General features: G+C 36.3%; 1 protein-coding gene across 5 annotated transcripts in view; it reads right to left on the bottom strand.

Moving 5' to 3' along the window:
• Window positions 1-493: 493 nt before the first annotated feature.
• PRICKLE1 (prickle planar cell polarity protein 1) overlaps window positions 494-11,474 on the bottom strand; it is a 106,243-nt gene continuing 95,262 nt past the window's right edge. For 4 of the 5 annotated variants that reach the window (XM_048836017.2, XM_048836015.2, XM_075124406.1 and 1 more), the window contains 7 exons: window positions 9,701-9,883; window positions 7,349-7,462; window positions 6,423-6,560; window positions 5,719-5,922; window positions 4,847-5,033; window positions 3,822-4,685; window positions 494-3,038 (listed from right to left, as the gene is read on the bottom strand). In XM_048836017.2, coding sequence (XP_048691974.1) covers window positions 2,182-3,038; window positions 3,822-4,685; window positions 4,847-5,033; window positions 5,719-5,922; window positions 6,423-6,560; window positions 7,349-7,462; window positions 9,701-9,832 — 2,496 coding nt within the window. In that variant the 5' untranslated portion in view covers window positions 9,833-9,883 and the 3' untranslated portion in view covers window positions 494-2,181. The remainder of the gene's footprint in view (window positions 3,039-3,821; window positions 4,686-4,846; window positions 5,034-5,718; window positions 5,923-6,422; window positions 6,561-7,348; window positions 7,463-9,700; window positions 9,884-11,474) is intronic. The other variant, XM_075124407.1, reaches the window with a different exon arrangement.

Genomic DNA, 11,474 nt, shown 5'->3' with positions numbered 1-11,474 from the left:
CCTGATTTCCCTTTTTATAGATTGTCACTCTATTTGTCCTTTTCCAGTCTTCTGGAATGTCTCCTGTCGTCTATGACTTTTCAAAGATAATCGCTAATGGCTCAGATATTTCCTCAGTCAGCTCCTTGAGTATTCTAGGATGCATTTCATCAGGCCCTGGTGCCTTGAAGACATCTAACTTGTCAAAGGAATTTTTAACTTGTTCTTTCCCTATTTTAGCCTCTTCTAATCCTGTCTCATTTTCACTTGCATTCACTACGTTAGACATCCATTTAGCACTGATCTTCTTGGTGAAAACTGAAACAAAAAAGTCATTAAGCACTTCTGCCATTTCCACATTTTCTGTTGTTATTCCCCCCACCCCATTGAGTAACGGGCCTACCCTGTCCTTGGTCTTCGTCTTGCTTTTAATGTATTTGTAGAATGTTTTCTTGTTACCCTTTATGTCTCATATAACAACAAAAACTTCCACTTGTGGTTAAGGCATGCAACATTGTAAGAGGTATATATGTTTATTATAACTAAATCAAAATTCCTCTTGATATACACGCTAGCTGAAGGGCAGAAATTGAGACTTCCTACATACAGTACATTTAAAATTCACTGATGGAAAGAAGCAGCTGTTTAAAGTTTTGTGCCATTCCTGTTCCATACACAACCCCAATATTAACTGTTCTCTAATGTAGGGCAATAACAAAGCTTATAAAAAAATCATCCACAGAAGTTGCATATTTGTTGTACTAATATATTCCAGGTTTGTGTGGTTTTTTACATTTATACAGTTTACATTTTGCTTGACCCATAAATAAACATTTGTAAGATTACAAGGGCCATAGTTCAGAGAGCATTTACACAGCCCTGCCATGCATACAGAGCTTTTAATATCTAGAAGAGAAAATTAAGCTTTGGCTCACTAAGTAATAAAATTTTGAATGTTTCTAAATGTAAACCTTTGACTAAAATACAAACAATCTTTTCATCCATAATGCTGCTGTTAAACACCTAATAAATCTAGTTTTGTATTATAATGAACTTTTTGGAATTCAGGGATATAAAAATAATCAGTTTTTAAATCTTAACTGTACAATATGTACATTAATATTTTCACTGTTAAATTATGAATACATTTTAGTCTATGGAATACTACATTATAAATATCAATGTGTTTTCAATTTATAATTGCAGCTAATAATACATTTAAAATCTGGACTAATGAGTTCCAAAAGATACAAATATGGACCTAATCCTTTCAACCCTTTTGCAAGTATTCTTTACATAAAGTAGTTTGACTAAAAAGAAGTTACTTGCATGTGTAAGAGCTTCCAGTGTTAGGATACCATTCTCCGCCCCCCCCCCCTTTTTTTTTTTTTTAAGGAAAACCATACTCTGTATTAAAATGCCAGTTATAGCTATGTGTATGTCCCACAGTGAAACAATGCCAGTCAAGTTCTAAACCAGCTGAACCTTGATTACCTTAGTTAATAAAATGTTGCATTGAAAGGGTGCCTGGAATTCTTAATCTTTTAAAGAAGTCTTGGCCATTTACTGCTTCGGTACGATATGATGATGGCTGCAGATATTTGAAATGTCATTTTCTGATTTGCCTCTTTTTACTGGAGGTTGCTTTGGAGGGCTGGCACACACAAATGAAGAATGTGAAAGCTGCAGATCAGGGTTCAAATAAAATAAAAGCTATAGATTAAAACTCCAGTTTGATGTGTAAAAAAAGGCAACCCAGGCTGTGATTGTTCTAATGAAAATGGGAGGTTGCAAGGAAGGAACACACCTCAGAACCCTCCCTTTTCCTTTCTAAAGGTAAAAACAAAGATATTGCGGCTATCCGATTATGTAAAGCAACAGTGAAGGACAAGTATTTTTTTATTTTCAGTTCACTATTATTGCACCCTCTCTCATATGTTTAAACAGGGATGAAAATCCAAAAGAATGTTAATTTCTACACAAAGTCTGTATGAAAGACTGTAAACTGTAGTAAGGAAGTAAAACTACAATATTTTGATAACCACAGCATATATTATGAAAACCTGGCAATATCTGATAATTGGGAGAAATGACATTTCTGAATGTTAGTTTTACACTGTAAACATCAGTAGGGTTATCATTTACAGACTATAGCTACAAAGTTTATATGAATGTGTCTTCACAGCTGTTAGACTTAATGGGTTAAGAAATTATACAGTTTTTGCCTTTGTGTCCTTTTTTCTTCTTTGATTTGGTTGTCCTTTGCCCAAACTGAGAACTGGCCAGTGCAGTGCTTGGACTGGAAAGGTCATCTGTGTAGTATGGATATCTCAGTGATCGTGGCTGTGGAATTGGCTGTCCAAGAAAATATCCTTCCTCTTCAGAATCAGACGATGATGATGAAGTTGAACACCATGAGTCTTCTTCCTCACCATACAGTCCAAAAAATTTATCAACTGCCTGGTTCTGCAGTGCATAATCAGATGTAGCATGGGCATACTGTCCATAGAGTTCTGTGTTTTGAATGTATGCTTGAACCTCATGAGGGCTTTTATTTTGGATAAATTTGCCATAATCCTGAGGCGAGTAAAAGTGAAGTCTCTCTTTTGGAGAACATCTTCTTTCTGTAGTTAAATGAAGTGTATTGTCTGACCGAGACTTCCTACTTCTCCTGCGACGATGCTGGTGCCGATTCCCACGTTCTTCAAAATGAAACACACGCCTACGAGTCCTTTCACTCATTGGAGGTTGGCGAATTTCAATACACTCATAATCCCCATTGTCAATAACATCATCTGAAAACTTTACTTGTTGTGGTCTAGACTGGGATTTGGATCTTCTAAGTACAGGCATGTGTGCTGGCTTTTCTTCTGGCAACACCTTTTCTTGACACAACTCTGAACTTAAACTTTTTAAAGACTCTGCACTCCTGTGGAGCATTGAAGAATTTAGAGTTCCCATATTGCTCATTTTCTCACAGTCCTCTGCCTCCAGCTCCTGGAAAGTTTGCAAAGAATAAAAAGATGGTCTTGATTTGCTTTCTCCATCCACTGAGGCCCCTAAGGAGGAAAAAAAAATCGGTTAAGGTAATCTGTGAAGTTGTAATGAAGCGTGCTGACTCAAAGTATTAAACTTCTAATAAAGATTTATGGACTAAACATAGCTTATCACTGATTCCTTGTGACTTTGCCTTAAAGGTGAACTTTAAAGTAAAAAAAAATGTTCTTGTGCCATTTGTTTGTTTGAGATGTATAAAGGCAGCCTGAAAAGTCCTTTATATATATTTACATTAACAATTCAGGTCTTAACTATGGTTAGTAGAAAACTAGCGACATTAGAATATCAAGAGTGAAAGGAATTTTTAATTAGGCTGTTCAAAACATCTATTGAGCTCCAATGCCTAGAAAACACTTAAAAAAAAAAAAAAAGTCTGTTAAAAGATTCAACATCCCACACCACCTGCTCAGGGTTGACAATACACATTCCATGTTTCCAGGAATTCCTCCAACAAAGTCAGGGAATACTAAATGTAACAATCTGGATATTTCTAAGGTAAAACGGTATGAGGAGGGGGCAGAATGGCCTTGTGTTTACAGTGTAAAACTAACATTCAGAAATGTCATTTTTTTTAAAAGGCCACCATCCATCCATTCTAAATACATATAAAAGTAAAACATGAAATAAATCCAATTTAAAAATATTATTTGCAGTTAACCTTTAATATATCATTATAGACTGAAAAGTGTTTAGTTTTTTTAATTTTTCTTTAGTGTATGAATTTGTTAAATATTGATAAAAAAGTTTTTCTAAGAAATTGCTTACTTTTCCCTATAATCAATTACCTGTGATGTTAGACAAAGCCAAGGAATCCATTGAATCTCGAACACTTTGCTCTTGTTGTTTCAGATCAGACAGACATTCCAATGAACCTTCATACCATTGTGTTTGGTCATGTTTGTATCCGGAAGCCACATGTTCCATATCTAACTCTTGGATTTTTCTACTGCTGGCAGGGCCTGGATGGCTGCCATATGCAGAGTCACCTAAACCATCTTGTGACTGGGCCCAATACATGTCTGCCTGATATTTTTTACTTGCCAGGCTTTGATTATTTTTTTTCAAATCCGACTTGCTTTTAATAATATTATCAGAAATCCAGTGTTCATTTGATGTAACATCTACTTCAGTGGGCTGCTGAAAGAGGCCTTTATCACCAAATTTTAGGAGGAGTTGAGTCATGTAGTCTTCATGCTCAGCCCACTCTTCAGGGTCTTCGGGCATTTCCTGCTCTACTCTTCCCTTCCAAAAATCTTCATTCGCAAAGCTTGCTCCTTGCCTTGAAAGGCTTAAGTCATCCATCTTGCGAGAAAGAGTATCATCAGCATTGCTAGAAAGCCCAGGGAATTTGTAATTCAGTGCTGGTGACAGTAGGAGAGACTGTCTGCACTGGTCAGCTGACCGGCTGCTTTTTCCCATACGAACACTTCTTCTGGAGTCTCTTGATCGTGCAGACTGAAATGCAGAATCAGATGAGTCAGAGGCATGAACGTCTTCTCCCAAACTACAAGTTTTTGAACAGTAAATCTGTCCTTGCTTGGGAAGAAAAGGACAACCCAGCAGAGAGGCTTTGCACTGAGCACAAGAAAAGCAAGTCTCCGTAGCATGCCAGTGCTGTCCATCATAGGTCATCTGAGCATGGTCAACACCTAGTAAAGAGTCAAAGAGGGACTGTTTAGTTTATGGCTAAAATAGTTAAAAGTTACACACGCAAAACCTGAAGCTTTTTTGGCTTGTGAATTATCGTGTTTATTCAATAAAATACTCACCACCTTTGTAAAATGTTAATACTTAAGAAGGATATATTTACCTATGTGTTCCCCACAGGTCTCACAGTACTCAGCATAGAGAGATTCAAAACACCCACAGCAGAATGGACGCCCATCCTTCATAATGTATCTCTGTCCACCAAGGATAGTTTCACACTCAAGGCAACAAAAATGCTTCATATGCCAATGGCGACCCTCAGCTTCTGTGCACTCATCAGCAAAGATGATCTTAAAAAATAAAAGTAAATTTGTCGACAACCATTAAATAATGCTTGTTAGATTCACGAAAACTGCACGTGAAAAAGGAACTTATTCCCTTGGTACAGTTAACAGACCACCAATTACATTTAAAGAACTACATATTAATTCAGCAGTACTGTGAATCTGAAGTATTAACTGATCAGTTTCAATAGTTAAAAATACAAGATTACCTGTAGCAGCATAGCTAATACAGAAGACTGTCACATTTGCTAAGTAAAATGGATACACATTTTTAAAAAGTAGGTCAGTTGTCATAAAAGTAACTAAAATTAGAGCATAAGACAGATGTTTCCAAGTATCTGAGGTATGACTAATAAGGTCAGCAATAAGAAAACCATTATTCTGGAATGTGTAAAAGTTTTTCTTGTAACTCGGTCTTTAGGTTTCAATTCTAATCTCAGATACACAGATGTGTATCTTGTAAAAGCAGCTACATCACACTTGTCCAGTATCTGATTTTACAAGATATGTTTGGAGAATGGAGAAGTTGTTCACATCTACATATGAGATACTAGGATACAGTCTTTGTTGCCAAAGGGGACATATTAGTATTCAAAAGTTGTTTGTTTAATTGAGCAAGTGACATGACAATTTTATCCTATTAATGGTGGGTTCTGTGGCAGCATGGGTTTAGTAGAAAAGTGTTGTTTACCTCATCACATGCTGAGCAACGGGGTTTGAGCAGTTCAGCATGGTGTCTACCACAGTGAATTTTTCCATCTTGGTAGAAGTAGATTAGGTCAACAAGAAGCTCATTACATGTAGAGCACACAAAACATGATGGATGCCAGCACACTCCAGGTCCAGCTCTTGAAGCAAACACTGCAATTTCACCTCCATTTACCTTTGTACCACACTAGAAACAACCAAAAAAAGTTAATACGCTTCCATTGCAAAAATATCAGCCTTTGTTGTTACTTTAGTTAAACCAAAACACCAAGCCCAATACAGTGTTAAAGTTCTCATTCCATTGTATATAGCAAAAGGGGCAATTCGAATAATTCTGGATTGTACACAATTCTGATGCAGAACTAAATTTTACTCATATACACTTACTTGGTGTTTTTACAACACTTTAATCTTCTGTGTATTAAATAGGTATGGATTTAGTACAACAGCCAGCTGGCTACAATTTGACTTATTGCCTACTCTGAAAATTGTTTGGTATATCCACACCAAAGAATTAAATCTAACTTTTTAAAAAATAAACCATTATCTTCTCTCTTCCGATGTGGAATTTTATCAGTATTACTGAGTACAAATGCAGACAGACAAGAGCCTATATGTAGCATCAACAAACATGTAAGGTCTACAGTGTTGGTACAGCTAGTTTCATTGCTATTGCCACAAGGTTACCTGTTCACAAACTGCATGCATTACTGCTCTTGAGAGCAGTTTAATAGTTCCTCGTCCCAATGCCTCCTTCTTACGCTGAGCGCTAAACATCTGTAGTTCCTTCTTCTCTTCTTCACTTAAAGATTGACAATATCTCACCTTCAGCAGAAGAGACAGTACATGCTTTAGACACCAAGCTACTGGTTATTTACTTCTCGGTAGTAACTAAAATATATGTTATAAAATATCAACATCCCGGTTCAATTCCTTCCTAAGATTTCCCACATGCTTTATATTTCCTACAATATATATTGTAACTCCTCCACATGTTACAACACCAGATACGTGAAAAGAAAGTTTATACATATATATAAGCAAATCAATAGTGTGCTAAACTATTGCTATCTAAAAATAGAATTGCTGCCAAATGAAATTTGTTAATGTGTTTGGATGTATGGTTTTTGGATTTACAGACCATAGCCAAACAATGTATATTGCAGTATACACAAGAACTTAAGCACTGACTCCTTTTTACAAAAGTGTTTGTTACTTCCACTTCTATCCTACAATACACAGATTCACGTCTAAGCTTCAAACCTTTTACTGCCACAAAGCATCCTTTCTATTACAATGAAATCTCAGAAATGTGTAGGTTCCTGGTAATTGGTGGGTGGTTGCAAACACTATAAAACCAACTTGTGTTCAGTTTATTGCACTTGACTGCCCACCTTCTTAACAAGAGAAAGCAATGACCTCCTAGCCAGCTGTTATCTGAATACAACTGAAATGGACAGCTAAACAATGGATTTGACAATGTACACACTATGCTATCTTTATGGGTTAGATGCCATTGCATGTGACATTTTAGACTTGTAATATGTCCACAGAAGATAATTCTTCCTTAAAAAAGCAACATATAGTTAATAGATACATGGCCACATAGTTACCTCATTATCATGGGGTGGCAACTGGTACAGAAGCTGTTTAATTCTATGTTTTTCTCCAGGGCTGTTAATGTAAGGGACTTTCTCCTCCGGCAAACAGGCAAAGTATAGCTGTACCTGAATAGGAGGTATTAAGAATTAAGACCAGAGGGGTACACATGACCCAAACATTGTAAATGTCCTTCAACCAATGCCTTATCTTAAGTCTCATTTACAAAGGAACTAAGATATGCTACATTAGCATTTGCATTCCTCTAGGTAAGATGAGGACCAGATGAGCTAACGCAGCAGAACTGGATTGTCTCTGCTACAACTAATGCCCAGCTGCTGAATTGCTTTTCTGGAATGCAATTTGCAGTGACAATTACGGGTATCATAAATTATGCACATTTAATGCTATCATTATTTCCACCCCCTTTAGGGTTGGTCAGCAAGCCTGTTGAAATTCCAAATTTCCCTCTGCAATTTACCACACAATGTGTGAAGCTGTACTAAAAACAACTACTACATAAACAAATTGAATTTGCTCTGTGCATTTTACACATTGCTGAGACAAAACCTGTTTTGTAATCTCCTGCTGATCAGGTTCTTCACAAGCATCAGCTTTCATTGCTACCATGTGAGCTTTTGGTAAGAAGCTAAAATAATCTCTCTATTGGGAGGAAGAGGTTGGATCCAGCCACATTTCAACCAGATGCAAGTTCACTTTGAAATTTTCATAGGGTTTTTGCGTTTGACCAGGAAAGCAAAACACACTATGCCTTCTTGAAAGTCTTCTCAGGCTTGTCTTTATTTCATCTTATCAGAAGAAACTTAGGACAGGAAAACTGTAAAGAATACTATGACAAAGCCCAATGGCAAAAAATATTTTTGCGGAGCAGCTACAGATTTATTATTTTTCCTGTGCAGTTTCCAGCTTGTCACAAGGCCTGAGGCTGTAAATAAGAGCTGATTGTTGCAGACAATCTGTTACCTGCTATCTGTATTTAAATGATGCTTTGGTCAATCACTTGGACTAGGTATTTTAGTTAAGACAAATGAAAAAAGAATCATTACTTCCTCAATCAAGTTAAGTGGAAAAAGTAGTACAAATCACTGTTAAGGTTTTGACACAGAACTGAACATCAATGAGTTTCAATTAAGTCTACTTTTAAGTCCACTAACCAACAGAGTTTATTTACAGAGAACAAAGCAGAACATGCAGTAAGAAGGAAACTTCTAGTGTTAGTTTGCTCTATGCCCATGTTTCTCATAATACTAATCAAAATGCCACTGATGTTGTCATCTGTGTGAAAATATCTTTAAGCCGATGGTACCTAGAATGAGTGATTTCTGCTGCATTTCCCTTAAGAGTTTAAAGTAGCTGTTAGCTAGTTGTTCCCCCTTCCCCATGTCCCTCAAGGTTGTTTAACTCTAGTGTATGATAAAAGGATCTTCCTTAAAGATGGTGCATCATATATATGGCTCTTGTTGGCTTGTTATTCTTAATTTAATCATGAAGAGAAAGTCTCTGGAAAACAAAAAGTAGATCTTTTGCTCCTGCATACATCAGCAGGCCACCTGAACTAGAGATGCTCAGCTCCCTTGACATGTTACACATAGTCTCCTTACCCATGTATACAGGAGTAACAGAACTCAGTGCTGGTCAAACACCTTATGAATCATCTATACCAAATCCTGCAGTACTGTTGCTGGATCTTTTTTAACTAGAATTTTATTTAAGAACCTATTTTTGAACATTTGATCAATGTAGCAACTTGCTCCCTCAGCAAGTAGTGTCACTGTCCTATTTCCATTACCATTATTATACTTAGAAAGGTTTCATTTGCAGTTTTAGGCCGTTTAGTTGAGGAAAAACAACCGTGCAAAACAAAAAATGGAACCGTCCTAAACTCTTCTCCCCTCCAACAGTAAAAGTTAACCCCAGACAGCATGCAAGAGGGAAATCACTGCATGAATAAGTGGCAATATGTTCAGTTAAACAATTTTAAAGCAGTGCCAGAAATAGTTTAGTTTAAATACATCCTATTTAAGGAAACATCCCATTTCACACACATGTCAAATGTTTACTTATTTAGAAAAATAAAGAATTGGAAAGTATATTATTATTTCTATTATAAAAGTGTCCAGTGATGATTTTCTTTTAATATAACCTCCCCAATAACCAAAGCTGTTTAACCTCTCTCTCCATTAAGATAGGTCATTAGGGGAAAAAAAAAATCTGCTAAAGCACACTTAATTTACGTCTTATTAGGAAGCGAAACAACAAGTCTTTTATCAGTGGCAACACGTGATATTTAGTAAGAAATTATGGCTATTTTGATTAGTTTTAAAAATAAGAGTCTCAGTTCCTACCTGTTCTGGTCTAAGACCTGGCGGGACCCAGGTATATTCTTCCAAGGCACAGCCAGAGTCGTCATCGGATGTTGAGCTTCGTTGACACCCAAAGGTAAGATTGTTAACTTTTGGCTCCATCTCCAAAGGCATAGTGTAGTGTGCGGGGTCAGCTATTCAGTTGCAGTTCATCAAGAAACTGTTCTGAAAAGATGAGATTACAAAAGAGTTAACAAAACAGGAAAAGCCTCATGGAAGTGATCTTGGGGTGGACGTAGAAGGGCATCAACCAAGTTAAATATTTGAAATACTATTGTGGTAAAGTGACTGCTATAAAATACATCATGAAGGGTAGATGCTTTTATTGATACGTCACTAGGAGTTTGAATTATATGCATAGCATGAAATACTGATCTTTAGTAAAATTAATTAGTGTCTTGGCAGGACAATCATCCTGACCACCTGGGATTAAGAAGACATTTCCTCCAACAGTATATAGCATTGCATGATTAAACTGCATTTACATTCAGAATTTTAGGCAGCTCTCTTATCATTAAGAAAAGGAGTACTTGTGGCACCTTAGAGACTAACCAATTTATTTGAGCATAAGCTGTAGCTCACGAAAGCTTATGCTCAAATAAATTGGTTAGTATAAGGTGCCACAAGTACTCCTTTTCTTTTTGCGAATACAGACTAACACAGCTGTTACTCTGAAACCTCTCTTATCATTGGCATAAGTGCTGATGCAACTCTACTGATGCTAGATCATCCATAGAAAATTTTATCAGCATGGTACGTAACCCCTCTCAAATCAGGTCTAAACATCACAGCAGTATAATACCTGTGGCTGGACACATTGCCAGTCCCACTATTGCCAATATCAATGAAGATGTACCAGTGCTAAATCAGTGGTGGAAGAAAGACTTAAATTTCTCAAGGTAGACAATGCCTTAGGTACAGTATGTCAGTTTTCCTCCTTCAAACGTTCAACGTAAATGGCAGTAGACAACATTTAATCACTATGTATCTTTTTTTAAGATACACATTTACCCTAAGCCATTGTTGAGCTAGTCCATACCTTCCTACCCTCACAAAAAAAGATGAAACTGACTATTCCATTTTGCTATTGCTACAATACTAAAAGCTTCCAAAACAAAAATCATGAATAATGAAGTTTATACATGCCTTGAGAATTTATCCACTAATTTTAGCCCACTGCTAGTTAGAATAATAAAGTTATAAACCCTGAAAAAAAAACATTAAGAGATGCCAACAGACTATTATTATAGTGCACAGCAGCACTGTAATAAAGACTGCTTACATCATAACTCATTATTCTAAGTACAACAGTAGATCTCCTATCCAAGCCACTGTAAGAACTGCACATTTTCACAAAGCATGTTGGATGTTAAATAAATCCCTAAAATTTTATTTCAGTTTTTGTTGAAGTGGTAAACTTAGTAAACCTGAATAAATTAAAACTAAAATTAAGTTTATCAGTGCATATTATAAAGAAAGGTAAGTGTTAACATGAAGGAAAACCTCTACATTTGCTATTTTGTGCAGTATTTTAAACTGCATGCATGCCAGAAGGCAGAGATTAGCACAACCAACCAATAAATTTGACTTTACTTCACCCTTAACAAAAGTAAAGATGACCTCATTTCCTCTTCTACTGTTCAGAGTTTGTGACCTTCCAAACAAGTCATCATTTTAAAACAGGTGCAGATCATTCATGTCTTCTATGTAAAAAAGCTTTATGAACATCAGTGCATTCATTCCATCCTCAATTACT

Source organism: Caretta caretta, chromosome 1, assembly GCF_965140235.1.
Source record: "Caretta caretta isolate rCarCar2 chromosome 1, rCarCar1.hap1, whole genome shotgun sequence".
Lineage (NCBI taxonomy): Eukaryota > Metazoa > Chordata > Testudines > Cheloniidae > Caretta > Caretta caretta.
This window is presented reverse-complemented; position numbering and strand designations above follow the sequence as displayed.